The following is a 21727-nucleotide window of genomic DNA, read 5'->3' on the forward strand; positions in this document are numbered from 1 at the left end:
AGACTGGAGAACTTGAAATGTGGAGCCTTAGCCTGCTCTGTGGTGCTGGTGGGGAGGCCTCCCTGCAGTCTGCTTTTTTCTTGCAGTTTGCAAGTCCACCCACCTTGCATAGACACAAACACTTTTTACTCTGCAGATGGTGTAAGTCAGTGTAGGGCAAAACAATGCTCTAGGGAGCAAGATCTATTTATTTATATATATACTTTGTGTCACAGTGTGTGTGTGTGTGTGTGCATGCTGCGTGCATGTGTCTAGATGGTTGTCCAACCTTCTTTATCCCGACAGGTGATTTTATCAAAATATTTCTTTTCCATGCAACTTCTTCAGTCAAACTGAGAAGAGTTTCTGGGCTGGTTTGGCTTATCAATGCTTAAGAAGTAGTCATTAGGAGAATGACACTTATTCTGACTTTCTGGAGGGACTCTTGATCCACCCTGGTTAATATCTTTTGTAATTGAGAGGCTTACTGTTACCCTAGAAGATGCTGAATAGAAGTGGCAGATAATCTTTGGACCTTAATAATAATAAGGCCATGAACACTGACCACAGCTGACTTGCTTAAATGAATTTTTCACTCGAAACGTGAAACAGATGTCTCGATGAAACAAGTTTTACCTAATTCTCTTCCTGAACACAGAAGCATGGATTAGACCTGGGCTTCTTGAAGGTAGCTCCTGGGTTTTGCTCATACTGTATTCTCAGTGCCTGACACATAGTAGATACAGCTCAAGTATTAGATATTAATAAAGAGCAATGAACAGATATTTGTAAAGAGCATTGTGAACTCAGACTCAGGAATGGTAGCAGTCAGAGATTGCCTCCATTAGCTGTGTACATTTCTTTGTGCCTCAGTGTCCTCAGCTGTGAAAAAGGAAATTATCTGCTCTACTGAAGTGTTGCATTAAATGCATTTATTGTTTTAAGGATTACTTTTGGCACTTATGTATGCTCTCAATAAATTTTAGTCAATTCTCTTTTTCTTAACAGTGCTGGTTTTGTTTAAGCAAAAATTTGGAAATCTCTAAATACTTTAGAAGTTAGTAAAATCTATCCTTTGATAACTGCCTTTTCTGTATATTAAAACTTAGTGAGGGATAGAATAAGCTCTGTCTAGGGATAGAAAAGCTCGAATGAGCCTAGTGAAAATTATCAAATGTTACCACTTCAAGTTATTGCCAGAAAAATTTACCCAAATTCGTAATAAGCATTAACTATAAAACATTTCAAAGTTTTTTTTTTAATCATATAGAGAAAACCATCAAAATCTGCTAAGCAGAGCATTACTTAATAGAATGTTTTGGGGAGATTTCTTTGAAGAAAAAGACAAAACATCTTTTTGTATTATCTGTGTCTATAACATACAACTAAAAGGAGACTTCCAGATCTTTTGAAAAGAGTATGTCCTCTTAAGTTGTTTTAAACATTCTTAGACTGTTTTGTGAATCATGCTAGTAAGCTTAGAACTACTTCTCTCAAATTCTAAAAAAAAAAAAAAAATGCAAAGCAGGAGTGCTCATATTTAAATCCTGCATTCCGATGTTATGGAATATAAATCCACTAACTGCAACTTTAGTGAAAAATAAAAAGAGAAAGCAAATGAAATAACACAACCAATCCCCAAATAATGTTAGCAGCAACTGTGGTCATGCTAATAATCATGCCATAATAATTCATCCTTACAAGGTGCCATATGGCTTCTTAGCTCCATTAGAGAGAGACTGAGAGAGAGAGAGAAAAAGAGACAGCGAAGTCCAAAGAGGACAGTCGACTTGCCCAGGTTCACATAGAATTGTTATTTGCGGATCTGAGGTAAAAATGGTCTGATCACTTCTAGCTTGTTCCATTGTAACATAGAAGAAGAGGTGGTGTTTGATGGAAGCTATAGTCTCAAAATCAGTTTATGATTAAGAAATATTTTTTTAAGATTAAAAGAAAAACCATAAATGCACAAGTCTACATTCAGAGCTACAGGCCTTATTCCATGCATAGAAGGTGTTTCCGAAGGGGAAAAAAAAAAAAGAGAGAAATACATAGAATCACAATTTAGATGCAAAGGACACATCTCCCCACCCTACAGCCTGGTTGCTTCTGAACAAAATCAGCCTTCAAACCTGGTTCCCTGAAAAAAGGCCCAATCTTCACAGTGGCTTCTTACTATCTAGCTCTGAAAGAAAGCAGAGAACTCTGCTAGTGATATTGGAGAGGAGGGGGTCAGTGTGAGGGAATGGAGCACTCAGGCAGTGATTGTGGTCTGCTGTGGGTGCAGGTAACACAGAGTCCATTACAGAGAATTAGAAAATAATTAAGTGGACTAAAACAGACAGTCGGCTTTCCACTAGCACCATGAACTGGCAACTCTAACTAATGTCCGTGATAAAGGACTGCTTCCCAGAACACAATTTGTCTATATTCTGTTTTTACTATTGAGCTTTTAGCATATATTAAATTAGCCCATTGTCTAACTTATTCTATACTAAACATCATATGCTACATGGAAATTAATTTGTAGACCTCTCCATTATACCGTGGGCCACAGACACACAGGAATTCAGCTACGGCCTCTTGTTTCATTAGCAAGTCCGTAACAGTTTGAAATCATTCAAGCTCACAAAGGCTGCAGTTTGTGCATTCAACCCCTGTGGTACTCTGTATTTTTAATGTAAACAGTAGATCATAAATGAACAATGAGATGATAGCACCATGATTGTAAAGATGAAGCCACAGAATTTGAGCTAACTCAGTTCTGTCATCCTATCTGACCACTGGACCTTTTTATGTTTAAAACAGTGAAACACAGTGTGAGCCAGTGTCACGGCTTTGTTTGGCAAGTTCCAGTTGCCCACGTTGGTAACTGCCGAGTGATGCACACGGCCCTGGCTGCTTCCCTTCCCTGTTCCCTCTTCCCACTTCCTTACCTGTGCCCCTGGCCTCCCCTAAAAGCCATTTGCTCTCAAATCCTGGTCTCAGAGTCTGCTTCTAATGGAACCCAAACTAAAACACACCATACTAATCCTATGATGAATCCTACAGCAGATATTCTTTTCATGACAGGCAAGTGAGCCTACAGAGATCCTCTCTCCTTTACACCCCCCTCCCCCGGGTTTCCCCACATGGGATCCTAAGGGAATGATGCAGGAACCAGTGCACAAGGGGCAGTTGTTTGAATATGGGAACGACTGCATTCGCCATCCACACGTAGAGGACGTCCCAGACACAACACGCCTCCCACTGGGGCTTCAGTTACAAAGAAGAGAGCTGAATCTGCAGATCAAAAATGGTACACAAAGGGGGTTAAAGAGAATTTACTTGTGTATCTTCACTTCTTCCTTTGCCACCTCCAGTTCTGGCCCAATTGGCTAGTGCAAGTCTCCAGGGAGGCCTAAAATAAGCACCGGGCCTGGACGCTGGAAAAAGATCTCTGATGTAGGAAGGGAAATGCAGGGATAAAGAAACCAAGCTTAGACAGAAGGGGGGTATAGTCCCCTGAGCAGGCTGAAGGTATGGAGGGCACACCCCTATAAAACAATTCCTGTAAGGTTTCACTGCATTTACCACCTTAAACTCCCAGATAAGATGGTTAGAATAGTTCTCAGCTCTGTCTGCACAGTACTTTTGAGTTTTTTGTTTGTTTGTTTTTGCTTCTTTTCTTTTCCCAAACACTATAGCTTCTAGGCCTGGATGTATAATAAATCAGAATCCCTGAATATAGGAAATATATATATATACATGATATATATATATATATATATATGACAATTACTTTCTACACAGATGGCTTTTTAAAAAATAGAGGATAAACACTTTTAAGATATTCTTATTTTTCTTTATTATTTGTCTTTCTATTTTCCTTCTATATTTATTTCTTTAATTAAAATATTTAAAATTTATATATATATATATATATATATATATATATATATATATATATATATATATAAAGTGACATGGGTGAATATGCTTTTAAAGCTTTGTGGGCATTTCCGACACACAAAGCAGAGATGAGGATTGTAGAATTGGAATATGAAAAATGTTCACCTGATACGACATAATGAAATAACTAATTATTCTTTGCTTCTTAATCAGATGTTTCTGACAAGAATTCAGGAAGGACATCTAAATTCTTGATAAATTAACTCCAGCCTCAAAGGTATGCTTTATCTGTCAAAGCTGATCCCTCCTCAAAATGAATGTGTTTCTCTCTCACTCTGCAGAATGATCAAGAATTCTTGAGAAATAAATGGACTTTCAATGATGTTTTTGCTCTCCAATTATCTGACATTCCTGAATAATGTAATTGCATGAGTAAAACATGAGGCATGTCTGCACAGTATAGATTCTGACTTGGGGCCAGATCTTTTTCTGTATTTCTCAGCCTCTGAACTCATGAACTCCCAGACGGTGACAACTAATGTTGCATGCAGGGGGTGGGGGGGGAAGATATGTGCTGAAGGCATTGCTCTCCATCTGCAACTACTCCATTAGAATACTGAAGTCAATACTTGAACATTACCGTGCAGCACAGTGATTGGCCAGTGACAGCCGACATAAAGCTGCAGTATTAACCCAGGGTATGATTTACAAATGATTCTGTTCCTATTGTAATTGCTGACAGGGTCCTGGCGATGAACTTGGCCTTTTAAAGGAAATCTAATCTAGGGCCAAAGGGCTGGCTAAAATCTCAGGCAGGATATATATACAATTATTTATATCTATATATCGATATAATCTAGATTTTATTGATAGATAATATAGATATAGATATATAGATTTAGACTCTCTTTTTGTATCTACTTATCTAGATAGATAGGTGTAGGTATAGATATATAATATCTATGTAATATCTTTCTATACATACAAATATACAGTAGATGGATAGAATTGAAATATATCGGGGAAGCATTTCATCCTGGCTTATCGGTATGTCCTGTTAAGATATGTCAAGTTTAGTGTTTAAGTTAGAAAGACCTAAGTTTAAATCATGGCTCAGCCACTTAGTTGGTCATGTGCCTTGCCTGAGCCTCAATTGAATAGCAAGAATAGTATCTTTAGGTTGTCACAAAGAGTAAATGAAATATTACATGCAGAGAACATACCTCAGTGGTTGCCCATAATAAGCACTTTCCGTTTAACTGTCCTGGTGATATAGATTTAGCCCAATTGGCATAATTTTGCCATAAAAACCATAATGGAGAGGTTTTAGCTAAAAGCTCATGGAATTATGGAACCAAATTTTGCAACTATATCATTGAAAAAACTTCAGAAAACTTCATTTAGAAGCCAGTGCGTGGGAGTACATAGCAGTTTCGAAATCAAATAAATGCAAAGCTTATACTTCAGAATTATATTTTACTTTATCTCCTAATGTTTAATAACACCTGTGCACGCACACACACAGACACACATCCATAAACACAAACACAAGCACATCAAGGCGCAGGAGCCCTGCAAGTCCTCATGTAAATGACACTTTGCATGTCATTTTTATTTTTTAATGGTTAATGACTTCCATGTAATAATTGCCAGTTTTCCGCCACCCCTTTGTCCCCTGCTGCAAAAGATACAATCCATTCAGAGGAAGATAATTGCAGAGCTGTTGAGACAGAAAAGAAATCACTGCATCTCACCACTGTTGTGCGCCTCCAGCTGCGAGGCGGAGTTGACAGCAACCTTGCATAGCGAACAGTAAAGAAGCCGTTTTGCCTTTTCTTCCTCAGTCTCCGTGGAAGGACATGAGCTATTGCCAGCGGCTGTCGTGGGGCTTTTTTCCACTTTGGAGGTGATCTCAGTTGTCATAACACTGCTTTTGCGAATTTCCACAGTTGTCGTTGATATTGCTGGTGTCCCTGCGGGACTGTCTGCATTCAATAGGGAAGAAGGGAAAAACAGTGGTATTATCTTTCCCTACTTGGAAATGTATCACTAATATTACATTCTCCTGATAATGGTAAGAGCAGCCAGCGATTGCTCCTTGTCGACCATGAGTCAATCATCTCATGAAGAAATTCGCATAGATGGCCACACGTAGTTGCCTATATTGATATAAACCATGCAGACGATTCTGAAAAATACACCCAAATACACTCACATTTTTTTCTGCGGGGCAAATAAACATACCAACAGATTTCTCTTGTTAACATATGGCCTTAGTAAAATAGTCTTTACAATGCATTGTACATTGTATGCATCCATTTCTACACAGATGGCTTTAAAAAATAGAGGATAAACACTTTTAAGATATTTTTATTTTTATTTATTACTTGTCTTTCTATTTTCCTTCTACATTTATTTCTTTAATTAAAATATAAGTACTGATCCTTTTCTATAGGCTTGTGCAAAAAAAAGAAAAAGAAAAGAAAAAAAAAAATGGAACCCTGATGACATACTGGTTTGTTCAGGATCAACAATTTAGAAAATCATTGTCCTATTTACAAAGAGTCGTATATTCAATGCCAGGTACAAAAACTCTGGTCTGGCATATTTATTAAATGCATGCTCTGTACCAGGCTGTGTTCAGAGAGTTTGTTACACAGTATTCCAACATCAGTGGTCACTCTACAAGAAACTCACAGTCTGGTCATACCATGTTAATGTCACATCATCGTTTTAAGAGTCTGATGACCATGAAAGTGTTGATGTACTGGAACCCTACAACCCTTCTGGCTCCGAAGTCTGATTCTAGATCTGGAGGGGTCAATCTCTAAAGCAAAAGCCCTTTATCCTGACTTCACTTGGGTACACACAGCTCCCATTCCGAAGATGACAATTACCAATTACTGTTAGCAATGCTTGCCATATCCAATAACAAACTGCAAGGGAGCTCTAATGCTCCTATCCTTTCTACTTTTCTACTCCTTACTCTGCCTCCCAGCTGGCTGGTTCTTAACCTCCTATTCAAAATATTCCCAGGCTGTCTCTCTAGCCACACCTGCTCTTGGAACTGTTTTTCATTCCAGATGCTGCCATGGTCATTAAAGCCACACTGAAAAGTTCATAATAAATGAATTAGGCAGTGGTTATAAGGGACAGTGGTCTGCCTGCAATGAAGTGCTGTCCTCATAAATGCTCACTTCTTATTAGATTATATTATTAAGAGTTGATTGCAGTTACAGGATGCCCTTTAACTTGGATATCTCCTTTGATCCAGATATAGAGGTGGGAGTTTAGATGAGATTGGTATGGCTTCGTTCCCAAATACGGCATCAGAAACACTAGTCAATAAGAAGAGAAATGGGCTCTTGTTGAGGGCTGTTGTATAAAACAATTCATCTGTATCTTATCTCCTTTGCCTGACACTTCATACATGTTTAATCACTTATTTAACTGCTAAGATTCTCGAGTAAGCCTACTTTAGTGTTTTGAAGAATATCCTTCAACCATGTAAAGAGTCATACTGCTCATCAGTTTTTCATGACTAGAGAAAAATAAATAAAATTACTCTAATGCCAAGTTTTGCCACCAGAATACATTTATTCCCTCAAACATTGACAGGTCCATTTCCTGTTTAATTTTTACTTATTTCTTGAAGTGCCAATGTTAAAATATCAGGTAATAGCAAGAAAATATTTCTGAGAACCTAGATATGGCATCAAAAGCAATGACTACTGTAAGATAGTCTAGTAGCTATTCATTGCTCCCAACAAACCAGAAATGATTGAAAGCATATGCATATGTGTCGATGAATAAATAACAAATGCCCAGTTAATTTGCTAAGTGTTTTATATACATAATTTCATTTAACCTTCACACAAACTTGTACAAATGAGGAAATTCCAGAAATTAAGGACATTTCCCAAAGTCACAGAAATAGAATATGGTGAGTCAGGGCAAAGTGTTTTATAGATTGAAAAAAATCAGGGATTAAAAAAAAAATGTTGTGGATGATACTCTTGGCCATGACTGTGACACATGGTAAGGTCACAAAGTAAGGTGACAAACAGCAGTAGGCAAAAACTACTGAATTGGTCTTACAATCAGCTCCATGGGGAGTGACAACCATAAATATAGGTATATTTAAACTTTGTGTGGCTACATGCTGGAGCCAGTGTGATACTCTGGCTATTTATTTCATTTAAATCCAAGTAAGGATATCCCTAGTAAAACCCTACTTCTAACAACTTTTCCTCTGGATTGACTATGTTTATCTTATGTCTTGATCTGATAACTGTGCATAGCATAGATCATAGTAATCCTAAACCAACTTCCCTGTTTACAGAGAAATTCATAAGAAAAATATAGAATAAACAAAACCATGGATCTTCTAATCCCTGTGACAGCTACATTAGTATTTTTTCTAACCTCAGAGGATAATGTACATTTAGACCAAGGATGCCACAAGATTAGAAAAGCCAGATTCTCTATGCCGAGGGCTTAGTGAAGTACTAACATTTCTTAAGGCAAGTTCTTTGCATGAGACGGGTTTAGGGGAATTAGTATCAAAACGCTTAACTTCTGGCCCTTCTGCTTTGGTGCTTTAGACCTCATAGCTGAGCACAAATCTGTTTTTTTCACAATTTCGCAGTTAATTTGAGAGAAATACAAACAGTTATATTTTTCACTTTAAATTTAATATATAAATCTTGTATCCATAGGTAGGATTACTATTAATTTATAACAATGGATTTTTCAGTTACTCTTCATTTATCAGTGGTGAGGGAACTTTTTCATGGAAACTTTTTCATGGAAAAAGTAAGGTAAGTATGCTTTAAGATTATGCCATATTTAAAGAGAATCAACTATGTTATACATTGCCTAGAAAATTACATCTAGCCAAGAGATTTTCCTTAATATGGTACATTAAGTTACCAATTATACATAATTCTTTTTTTTTTTTTAAAGATTTTATTTATTTATTTGAGAGAGAGAGAGAATGAGAGAGAGAGCATGAGGGGGGGAGGGTCAGAGGGAGAAGCAGACTCCCCGCCGAGCAGGGCGCCTGATGTGGGACTCGATCCCGGGACTCCAGGATCATGACCTGAGCTGAAGGCAGTCGCTTAACCAACTGAGCCACCCAGGCGCCCCTATACATAATTCTTATCCAACCATAAAAATAGAATCTTCAATGGGTGTTCACATTAATAGCATATATCTTTGATAAGATGTGAGATGAATTACCTCTGTATTTCCTCCCCCAAACTCACAACCCCTGTCTGACCATGGGAAAAGCATTCAACAAACCTCAATTTAAAGACATTTTATGAAATTCCTGACCAATAGTCCCCAAAACTGTTAAGGTCAACAAAACTAGGAACGTCTGAGAAACTCAAATCTAGATGAGTCTAAGGGGACATGATGTGATGACTATATATAATGTGGTAGCCAGGTTGGGATTCTGGAACAAAAAAAAAAAAAGGGCCATTAGGTAAAAACTTAGGAAATCGGAATAAAACACGGACTTTAGTTAATAATGATGTATCACCATTGGTTCATTAGTTTTGACAAATGCACTATGACCCTGTAAGATGTTAACAGTAAGGGCAAACTGGATGCAGGGTATACAGGTACCCTCCGTAATATTCTTGCACCTTTTCTGTAAATCTAAAACTATTCTAAAATGAAAAGTTCATTAAATTCAAGAAAAACAGAACTATAACCAGTCAACAAATAGTGCATCACGACAGTTCCCTGGTAGAATCATGATCAAAAGAGATCTTGGTGGTTTCATGGTATAGCTCTCTTAGTTTTCAGATTAAAAATTTTCAGTAAATTTCTCAAGGTCACATAGTGCTCTAGGGTAGAAACTGGGACTTGAAAGTGCATCTCCTAATTCTAAATTAAGTGCTTATTATCCTGTGTTGCAATGACTCATGTATTCAAACTTGATTCCATCAACATTTATTAAGCAGCTATTTTGTGCAAGGTTCTATATATACTAAACCACTGAGGGTAAGAAGGCTGATAAATACCCATCATGGTTTATGAAGACATCTCATGATGACTTGAAATGATAATAATAAAGTTAAATCTTTAATCAGTTTTATGCATTGCTATATTCTTGCACTTACGCTTGGCATGAGAAAGATACTCAAATATTTATTAAAAGAAAACAGTAAGTGAATGAATGAATAACAATTACAACTAATGATTACTGAATCACTTTTAAAGCATTTAAAAAGTGTGAATTCATTCAATTCTCATAGAAACCTAAGAGGGGCATACCGTTTTTATCCCCATCTTGAGAAGAAATTGAGGTATGGAGAGATTTGGGAACTTGCCCAAAGCCAGAGTTGCCACGTGGAGCACAAGAATTTGAACTTAGTCAGTCTGGCTCAGAAGCATATGCTCTTCATTTATTTTTTATTGCTAAAATTTTGATTTTTTTTTTTTTCATAAAAGAACTGACTACATTCTCTTCAGCTAATTCATTTTTTTTCCTCTTCAGCTAATTCAAATTGGTCATGATTTATTATGCATGTTTGAAGATAGCACCTTAAAAATTTGACTTTAAAAGAAACTAAACATAGCCTGAGCTAGAGTCAATCATGTTTGTCCAATCATCCATTTATGCTGAAGTATTAAGTTACTGGAATCCTTTTGGGAGGAGGGGAGAAAAGAAAAATCAACAGCTCTCAACCTCTTGTGCAAAATGGTAAAAGTAAGCTACATGTCTTACTTTTCTTTTTTTCTTTCTTTCTTTCTTTCTTTCTTTCTTTCTTTCTTTCTTTCTTTCTCTCTCCCTTCCTCCTTCTTTCTTTCTCTCTTTCTTCCCTCGCTCCCTCTCTCTCCTTTCTTTCTTTCTTTTTCGTTTTGTTTCCTTTCCTTTCCTTTCCCTTCCTCCCTTCCTTCTTTCCTTCTTTCCTTCCTTCCTTCCTTCCTTCTTTCCCAAAAGATGGGAAACTGGAATAATGATTCACTTTTCCTAATGTTCCCCAAAGGTGGACTCAGATTTCTTTGCACTCTTCAACCAATGACCCTCTAAGAACAATATATATCACAGGGAGTCAAAAATAATGGGGGCTATTCAGTGGGAAGAAAAAGGTTTGAGATGGTTTAGGTCTGTATTTCTGGGCAGTTTTTCTGCTGGTATCCTGTAGCAAATATTCATTATTGCAACTGCCAGTATTTGGATTTGGCATCAAAACAGATTGCTAATATTTTGCGGGATGGGGCTTTAGTTGAGAACAAAAGAAAACTTGTCAGTATTCAGAGTGGCCCATTTGTGGCCCTCATCCTTGTGCAAAAACACTGCAAATACCTTTTAAAAATCCATAAAGCATAAGAAAAGATTCCAGAAAATATCAATGACTTGAATTCCAGATAACAAAACAGAACAGCCAAGTTACATGGTCTAGGTAAGAAATTAATTCTCCTAGACACAGACCTCATAACCCAAGTAGGACAACCAGAGCTGAGTTATTTAAATTTCCTCTCAGGTGATAGGAATTAATATTATGACCCAAAGATGCTCATCATGTTTTCCTGTAGATTAGAAACTCAGAATTATATACAATTTATGTCCTTCCTCCATGTGTGAATTTAAGTCTCACCCAGGCTTGCGAACAAGTGAGCAGAACAGCTGCTTCCTCTTAAATATGCTGACATTCTGAAGTATAAAAAGGTGCCTCGTGACAAAAGTCACAAGATTTTATAAATTATTACCGGTGGATTCTTTCCTATGGATTTAATTTAATTTAACTAACATTGAGCACAGTACCACACCGTTAGACCCAGGCAGGAATGACCTCTGCATTGGGTACTGTATTTTTGAGCGCTCCACATATCACAAGCCATTGAAACAAATGTCTATTTTTTATTTTGTTGATCTTGTAAAAAAGTTTGTTTTTTAATATTTTTATTTATTTGTCAGAGAGAGAGAGAGAACACAAGCAGGGGGAGTGGCGGGCAGAGAAAGAAGCAGGCTCCCCGCTGAGTAAGAAGCCTGATGCAGGATTCGATCCCAGGACCCCGGGATCATGACCTGAGCCGAAGGCCGAAGCTCAACCGACTGAACGACCCAGGCGTCCCTTGTAAAAATGTTTTTAGAGAGTTTGAAAACCAATTGAGCAAGTGAGAATGATAGGAACGGGAAGTGAGAGCTGGAATGGGTGCCTCAGAGGCCAGCATACAGAGTCAGAGCTTACAAATTTGTGTGTGTATGTATGTGTCTGTATCTGTGTGTGTGCATGTGTCTATGTGTGTTGCCGGAGGGTGGTTCAGTCGGCTAAGCATCCGACTCTTGATTTCATCTCAGGTCATGATCTCAGGGTCAGAAGATTGAGTCCCTCATCAGGCTTCATGCTGGGTGTGGAGCCAGCTTAAGATTCTCTCTCTCCCCCTCCTTCTGTCCCTCCCCCCAAGCTGCTCCTGCTCCTTTTCTCTCTCCTAAATAAATAAATAAATAATGGAGGGGGTAGGAGATCACAGCCTATATCTGGAAACCAGAGGTTCGTTTGTTCATACCCGGCTACATGAAATCACCTAAGCAGACAAAGTCCTTTCCCCAACAAATTCCCTCCCTCCCCTCTGCCGGGATGGTATAAGAAGGGCTTCAAACTGCCTAAAATCCTGAGCTTACAAAATGAGGGTGGGGAGAAAGGGTACCTCCCCCACAGGCTGCCTGATTTGGGTGGGTCCAATCACCATCCGAAAGTCCTGGCTTGGGGAGCAGCTTTTGCCCTGCCCTTGCTGATCTGTCTCACCACTTGGTAGGTCTCAGGTCTGACACAGGCGAGTAGATCTCTTATCCTTCAGGTTACAGGGGCTAATCCCTGGGGTGCAGGCTGTGGGGCTGCTAGGTGAGGCATCAGGTAGAAAGTGTCAGTATTTACCTGGATGACATCTGCACTCTGGTCTTGGCCCTGAAACTTTTGGGCTGGGCCTGAATGAACCCTCATGTCAGACCCTGTGCTACTCACTGGAGGTGAAGAAATAAACATGGTATAATTTGTACACTCAAGAGTGATTTGGTGCTAATACAATGAGGGAGAGGGGGCAATGGATTTTCTCTCTTTGAGGAGGTTGAGCACGAGGAAGTGCCACTAGAAAATATTAAAAAAATAAGTTGTACTTCAAACTTTGATTTTATCATGCCTCCAATGGTGCAAGTGGCATGCAAAAAGTGATTTCCTGTACTTTTTAAATCACAGAGCATGTTCTTGTCCTACAGTGACCTCAATGAATCTCAACGTCCAGTGAAACTCTTAATGATTGAGTAATTCTTTCTGCCCTTATCACATTTGAACTAGATTTCCCATGTCTTGCACATATTAGAAATTACAGAAAGGCAAGAGATTTCAAAAACTCACAAAACAAAAATATCAAACTGCAACTTTTGATGCTTCTCAAAGCTGCCCAATCTATGATCTCTTTGAGGCAATTATATCAGGAGTAGATTCATACATGATAATGATTATCTGTTGAACATGAGCTCACTTTGTACCATGTATATCACATGTAGATTAGGATGTAAATTATTTTGATGAAATGTATTTAAGATGGAGCCTATTTCTTTTAAATAGGTGATTTAACTTTTGGATTTGCCTCTTGAAGCCAGGACCAATTAGTTTCATTGGGAATGGCCATTTTTTAGGAGCATCTATGATTTGAGAGGGTAATATTAGATTAACTTTCATAGGATAATTTATCAGAAATTTAGGTTATTCCTACCACTGATTAGAATTTTGAAGTAATAAGCTAGGGAATGAGGTTGCCAGGTTAGCATATAGTTGCAGAAGCCCTCAGAAGGAAGTGATGATTAGGACCAGAGCAAAGAAGGATTGACTTAGGTTGGGCAACTGTAAGTGCAGCTAATGAGGAGGAGGAAGGACTGGAGGATGAGGCCAAGCAGGAGGGACACCAGAGGTCCCTGAAGCTCAGGAGGCTCAGCAGAAACTGTTCAGCCCCCTGAGGAGGTAGGCAGGATGGAACAGTTGGCCAACCAAAGCGGAGATCTACTTCTATCTCCAAGCCTTACGCCTCCAAAATGTCTTTGATCTCAAAATGGACCTCTCTAGCTTGAACTGGGATCTCATCAAGTAGAAACAGGTAAAAAACTAGGTAATAGTCACACACACACACACACACACACACACACACACCAGGGAAGGCAGAAGATGTAAATGAGTGAAGCAAGGCCCCTGACAACGATAGTATTAGCCGCTGTGGTAAACTGGAGAGCACGCAGCTCTGTAGGAAAGAGGTAGTTCATTATACCACTTCAGTTAGTTCCTGTCATTTTAGAAACACATCTCCAGTTTTGCCAGATGCTTTGATTATTATTTTGATAAAAGCCAAAAAGTTTTATGTAAAATTTCCAAATTATAAGCATCAGCAACTCGTGTGTGTGTGTGTGTGTGTGTGTGTGTGTGTGTATGCATATAAAATCCTGTGTGGGCCAAAATCTTCTCTGTGTTCTCTCTGAGCTGTGGACTGCCAGTTTTGCAAGGTTGTCTCGGGACAACACAGTGGCTGTGCTTCCAGACACCGCTCATTTCTACAACGGATCAGAGACTCTGGTCCTATGGCTTGACTTAGGTTCTTCCTCAGAAGACAAGGTCTCTGCTTGAAGGAAAGATAAGCTGATTAGAGTTGGTCTTTTTCTTTTTTCTTTATAAGACAATTTGCCTTCATTCTTTTCTTTCAAGTCCACAAGAAGGGGCTGGTTCTAGAGCAGAAACCCTGGCATGTCTTATCAGCTATGTATCAGGTCCATAACTTAATATCTCAGTGATGCTCTTGGTTGATAATAGTCACCTCGACAATCTCTATCAATGGCTTACCATGTTGGAGCCTTAGTTTCTAAAAGTCAGGGGGATATATTATACTCCTTTAGTATATATACATACCCCACAATACAACTAGAAAGAGCTTGCTAGATATTTTATAATTGATACATATAGAGACTGTTGTCAGTAAATTTATTGTTAGGCATTTGCCTTTCTTTCAAAAGTTGAGGTCATATCCCTGTAAGTCACTAGACTGAAAATTGGCATAGCAATAAAATAGCAAATCTCTGACCTGCTAACCTAAGTTTTCATCCTTATTTTCATCTTTTTTTTTTATTTAAGATTTTATTTATTTGATTGAGAGAGAGAGAGGGAGGAGAACACAGAGGGAGAAGCAGGCTCTCCGCTGAGCAGAGAGGCTGATGTGGGACTCAATCCCAGGACCCTGGGATCATGACCTGAGCCGAAGGCAGACACTGAACCGACTGCCCAGGCGCCCTCATTTTCATCTTATAACTCTTAAAACACTGCTTCTTTCACTCTCTTTTCTCTACGCTCTTTTGGCTCTCACAGCATCCCACAATGATGAAGCCAAGAGGTTAGAAACTTTTGTGCATCAAAAATAATCCTCTTTCTGGAAACTTAGTGGTTGCAAAAATGTGTTCTATTTCAGAATCACCTGGAAGTTTTCATAAAACAGATCGTTGATTCCCTCCCGGAAGAGTTTATGATTCCTGGGTCTGGGTTGGGGCCTGAATATTTGCTTTTTTAACAAGTACCCAGGTGTTGCTACTGCCACTGCTGCTGGTCTGAGGCCAGAAAATCAAGAACCGCAACTGACAGATCTGTCAATTAGGTTAACTCAGCTTTAGAGCTATAAAATCACTTAAATAGAAAGTCACTGATGTAAAAAGGGGAAATGAGGGGTCAAGTGAGCACTGTCCTGTTTTGCTTGTGACTAAGGGAGTTCCTGAGACAGAGCTTCCAGTACTAGAACAGGGGAAGGCCTGGAAAGTCAGGGCAAACTGATCACCCTATCAGGGAATTCAGGATAAATTAGGAAACAACTCTTTAAAAATATAGATTTTAGATACTACCTAAAGCAAGCAATGAACATTTCTCTTGAGAGATATATTTTTTTGAGATATATGTGACAATAAATGAGGGAGGATGGAGACACATTCAGATGGTTGAAACGGAGAAACCTAACTCTGGGGCTTAATTAACCTTCCAAGCAGCAGTTAGACCAGGGGCTCTTTTGTAGGAATACAGTCTTCTCTCCACTGCACGGTCTGCACATTTCCCAGGGAATCCATTTCTTAGACTGCTCGTAGGACGTCTGCTTCATCCCTTCCAAACACAGATTAATCTAAAGTCAATTCATTCAAAACTAAGTTAATCAGAAGGTAGGACTGCTAGGACTTGGTAGAGTCCATTGAGTGGGTCTGGCCACTGTACATACAATTGTAGGCACCAAGAAGAAGGGGTGAATTTTGTCAGAATTTGTGAACTTTCTGATAAATTTTACAGAAGGGAAAAAAAAAGGAGACGTCAAAAAGAAAATCAGTTTATTTCAAAGCTATTTTAAGTGACCTGGATGCCACTAGATTAGGAAGCTTTTTAGGCTTCTAAAGGAATAAGAAAAAAAAAAAAAAAAAACCTTTCCAAATCTATGAACAGCAATCCCCCTGTTCCAAGACTTCCAGAGGGAAAAAGTGCTACATGCCGCAGTAACAGTTCCCATTTCATCAATGAGAATGTCTGTATATCCAAAAACTCGATTTGAAATTGGGCAACAGTCAAGGCATGCTTTTTCAGCAATGGCCTTTGGTAGTTTGTCTGTTTAATATACATAACAATAGTTTTCTTTCTGCCCTTGTGCTTTAGGTAAAAAGTAAGGATTTGGCTTGTGTCCTTCCATAATAGATAACTATTAAAAATTATGACATGATAAATCATGAATCCTGAAAGCTTTTACTAATTAAAAGTGAACACAAAGTGAGAGAGAACATGCCTTCTGACTAGTGAATTTAGAATGTGTAGAGAATTGGGGACATGGAGATAGTTCCACCAAGCCATCCTGTTAGGTAGCCCATAGGATAAAAAGGAAGTAATAATTGTCAGCTCTTCAGTTTTCAGTTTTTTTTTTTTCTTTTTTTTTGGGGGGGTACCATAGATCTGTCCTGAAGATAAGAAAACAAGCTCTCATAAATGGCTGGCATACTGCTAAAATATTTAGCGTGGATATAATTTAGGACCTTACCCCATCTGGGCTTGGGCGGTTTATTGTATGTGTGAGTTGCTTAGCAGTTTTCATTACAATGTTAGTGCTTCATGGATTAACTATGCAGACAATGTTTTAATCACCAGAAAGATGACACGATGTAACATGCTACATTCAAACATCTGGATTAAAGGATTTTTTTTTTTCTTCAAATTTCAAAACATCAGGAAAGGTGTTTTCAGGAAGTTAAGTTCTACTGGATAAATTATGGAAAATGGTTGGCAAAGATGAGAGACATAGAAAAAAGAAGACCTTTAAAAATATCAAGGAAACATATTACATATATATTTTTAATGACAACTTTTCAACAACTGCTAGGCATTTCATATAAACTATGTTGTCTCAAGATTCAAACTCCAGTCATTTCACCCAAGACAGCAATTTATTTTTCTTTTCCCCTCTGCTGAAAGCAGAACAAGAGGGAGGTCATCATATAATACAATCACTTTTTGATAGAATTTCTCTCCTCAAAGTTGTTGTTTCCTTGTAATGTTAATATACTTCAGCCAAGAAATTTTTAAGAGTTGGGGGGGGGGCATAAAAATTAGGGGAAGCATGCACATCAAAATAGAACAAGAGAAATGAGAATTCTACACATTTCTAAAAGGTTTGTTGCTGAAAAATTAATAGAACTGCTTGGAAAAATAATAAAATTCTGGAGCAAATGTCTCTCTTCCCCAGCAAAGCCAACAGACCTTTTTTCCAAGATGTTAAGAATCTCATTTTATCTACGGAAGCAACCTAGACCGGATTTTCATGAAATTCCAGATATAAAACTAACTCTCCTATTATTCCCATAAACTATCATACTGTTCCAGAAATCTCAAGCTACAGCAAACTGTTTCTTGCACAAAAATTTACCATATCATATAATCTTCTTTTTGTTTTTGAGAACACCCTCATTGTAACTGCATTTCCATTTCACCAAAACACTAATTGAAACATTAAAAAAATTAGTCTCTCTTTTGTCTAATGATACAGAATAACCATTTTGATTTTCCTTGGGGCTTACTTAAGAGGCCAGTTATTTTGGCATTATTTAAACAGCTTCAAATCCAATTATTTATTTTGAGTAAATACTTAGGGAAAAAAAGACTTTTTGGTTAGCTCTATCAACAAAGATTTCATTCAATACCTTAAGATAAATATATTTTTAAAGTACAGCTGTGTTAATAAAGGATATGCTGCCTGTGAATTAATTTCAAAGTAAATTCATATTATCTGTGACAGTCGGTACTGTCATTCTGATCCTGTAGAATGCTAAATATTTTTATAGCTACAAAAGGATAGAAATCTATCCTATGAGACCTGACCTCTCAAAGGATGATGGCATTTCTCTTCCACTTCACTTTGTGGGATCTCATTTCATGAGTCAAATCAGAACACCATATTAGAGACCATTTGAAATGAATAAAAGTTCTGAAATTTCATCATTAATTTATTTATTTATTTATTTATTTTTTAAAGATTTTATTTATTTATTTGAGAGAGAGAGAATGAGAGACAGAGAGCATGAGAGGGAGGAGGGTCAGAGGGAGAAGCAGACTCCCTGCCGAGCAGGGAGCCCGATGCGGGACTCGATCCCGGGACTCCAGGATCATGACCTGAGCCGAAGGCAATTGCTTAACCAACTGAGCCACCCAGGCGCCCTCATCATTAATTTAGATAAAGTAATTTTTTTTAATGATTTCATTTATTTATTTATCTAAAGAGTGGGGAGAGGGAGAGAAAGAATCCCAAGCAGAATTCACGCTGAGCTCAGAGCCCAAATGCTGGGCTTTATCCCATGACCCTGAGCTCATGACCTGAGCAGAAATCAAGAGTCAGATGCTTAAGCAACTGAGCCACCCAGGTGCCCCTAGGTAAAATAATTTTAAAATATAATTTTTAATCAAGACTTAGAAAAGAGTCATGATTTTATTTAGGATACATATTTGTATAGCTGTTGTTAATAAACATGATTTCTATTACTTTTACCAAAACCCAACTGTGACAATTAAAATTTAAAGCCAGCACTTAGAGTAAACCACTTTGCTGTATCGATCATTTTTTGAAAATTAATTTTCTTGGGACAGAAGATTTTCTTTTCTATGTATCCTGTTTTCCATAAGCCTGTTTTAAATCAACGTTAAGTTCTTTTAAAGTTGTTTCTCTAGAAATGGGGAAAAAGCTTTACTGTGGCATGTGACTAGTTTTGTTCACATCCTTCCTGGTAAATTCTTCTTACTCAGGGAGGAAGCCAGGCCAAGGATGCTAGCAGTCCAGGGCAGGATGTGTGAAGTCAGAAGTCTGAGTGGATGGGGAGTGTGCAAGGCGGAGACCTCATCCAAGCCTGGCCCTTGGAAGGCTGTTGCTAACCAGTCAAGATCACAGCCAGGTCGACAGCCACTTCACAAGGCTGGCAAGAGAAGTCAGAGCCAGAAGGCAAGCTGGGTGAGAAGAAACAGCTCTTGGGTATTTAAGGACATGGCTTAGGACCATGGCAGGCAGAGAAGGTGGTGACCTTGTTAGGCTATTTCTAGCATGGAGGCTTTACTTCTTGGACGGCACTGTCATGGTTTATTGAGGAAAGAGTACTCATGGCCACTATCTGTGCCTCCCAGAAACAGGGAGAAGAGGCAAAGGAAGAGATGGCAGCTGTGTGTCTAACCTCGTGCTTTATGTCCCTGGATCGCACTGCAGGAAACTGGGATGAAAATGCAGGCAAGCCCCAGGCTAGGACTCATGCCCCTCTCTTGCCTCCTCTTTTGCTCAGCTTCTCTATTTCCTACCTCATCCAAAATGAAATAACTAACTAAATAAAATCACACATGTACGTATGTATCTCTCCCTTTGAGATTTCAATTTGCTCCTGTGAGCTGCTCTTCTAGAATTGAGGACATTGCTAGAGAAAAAAAGTTAAAAACTTTCCAGGTTGACTGGGAAAAAGAAAAAAAAAAATGACCAAGTATTGGGCAGGTTAGCTAAGAGAGTTGAGTTGTATGACCTGAGTTCAGTGAAATCATTTTTTTCTCATCAGCTCATCTAGAGAACACTGAAGCTTAGGCCTAGCTTTGTATAAATACAGTGCTCTTTACCAAAATTGAAGCACAAAATAAATTTACCTAGATAATTTAAGTGTAATAATAATTGTACATATCTGGGAATTCTTGAAAAATGCTTAGACATTAAAAAAATAATGTATTTTATTTTCACACAATTTTATTTTCATTCCACATGTGATATATTCATTTTCAACACTGCTAAGCCATAATTTCAGTAGTCATTTGCTTTTACTTAACTCTTCAGAAAAATCCCACTGCACCTAACCTTCAAAGTACAATTCCAAAGCCAATGAAAGTCTCTTCTCTGCCTGACTTGTCAATCTGGGTTAATAAATGTTTCCTCAGACTGGAAGTTTAATTAACTTAAGTTGAATAGATGTGAATGAGATAGAAATTATTTGTATTTGCTCATTAGCTCTGTTTTTTTGTAAGATAAGAAGGAACTAGAGAGAAAAGAAGCAAGAGAGAAGGGCAAGAGAGACCTGTGTCATATTTGCCCTTCTAAATTACAGATTTTATAGGGAGAGTACTTTTGTGAGCTTCTCCTCTCCTCTCCTCTCCTCTCCTCTCCTCTCCTCTCCTCTCCTCTCCTCTCCTCCACTCTTCTCCTTTTATAGGGAGAGTACTTTTGTGAGCTTCTCCATATTAATGGATCAATATGATGGACCAATCCATAGGATTTGGGTGAAATTATTCTCTTTTGATCTTTGAAGCTCACATCATCATAAATGCTCCATTTCTAATTGAAGGCTATATTCTGTTAAGATTTCTGAGAGGCCAATGGAAAAGGTGCCACCAAATATGATGATTTATGAATTCTGATGTGAATATCACTGACATGCAAATGAATGGTAAATGCCAAAGAAGTCTACAGCTGATTTTTGCGAGATACATGTTACACAATATACCCAAGATTATAGATAATGCATCACTCAAAATGACATAGACTGTTTCTTCAACTACTTTTATGTCTCATTATTTTTTGCTATTTTAAACTTTGCATGATATAGAGTGGTTCTCTCTAGTGAGTCCAACAACCTAGCTGTCTAGTTTTATAGGTTCTTATTCTAAATGCCATTACTGTTACATGAATCAGCCATCAGGTGTGACAGTGGACTCTTTCAAAGGTAAACTAAATAATTACGAAATTAAACAAATGTGTGATAAAGAACATTTAAAAGATGCAAGATAATAGTGATGCTCTACATTTGTTTAGCGCTCTTTAGTTTTCAAATAAGTTTTGTAGACACTTTTCTCTTTTTATCCTTGTAACAATACTGTGAGGCATGAGAGTTCTTACTTTATTAAAGAGAAAACTGGCTTATTGATATAAAGGCACTTGCTAGAAACACGTGGCTATTAATTAGGAAAGCCATTATCAGTGCCAAGATTTTTTTAGGGCTTATTGTTGCCAACTGGTAGAAAATATTATCTTTGATTATCAACAGTGAAGTATAAAAAATTGCATATTATCAACAGGACACTGCAGAATCACACAGTAATAGAGATAGATAGGGAGGTAGAGATACAGCTAAGACAATGTGTATGACCTGAACACATTATATATTTAATTTTTAACTAGTTTTATTGTACTTAAAAGAGACATATGTATGTATTAAACATTTTTTGTATAGTAACATTACTCTATTATTTAAATTTAATGAACCATGTCAGATTTTAATACCTATTTATCATATTTACTAAGGTTTTTAGCTTTAGTTTTAGAAATTGTAATCATT

The 21727-nt window shown here is 37.9% G+C and overlaps 1 protein-coding gene across 7 annotated transcripts in view; it reads right to left on the reverse strand.

Moving 5' to 3' along the window:
- The window catches only part of ZNF385D (zinc finger protein 385D), an 891953-nt gene that overhangs the window by 8371 nt on the left and 861855 nt on the right, over positions 1 to 21727 (reverse strand). For 6 of the 7 annotated variants that reach the window (XM_078072281.1, XM_078072291.1, XM_078072297.1 and 3 more), the window contains one exon: positions 5625 to 5855. The exons of the other annotated variant lie outside the window; for it this stretch is intronic. In XM_078072281.1, the coding sequence (XP_077928407.1) occupies positions 5625 to 5855 (231 nt within the window). The remainder of the gene's footprint in view (positions 1 to 5624; positions 5856 to 21727) is intronic. 7 annotated transcript variants of the gene reach the window in all.

Source organism: Halichoerus grypus, chromosome 1 (genome assembly GCF_964656455.1).
Source record: "Halichoerus grypus chromosome 1, mHalGry1.hap1.1, whole genome shotgun sequence".
NCBI classification, from domain to species: Eukaryota; Metazoa; Chordata; class Mammalia; order Carnivora; family Phocidae; genus Halichoerus; species Halichoerus grypus.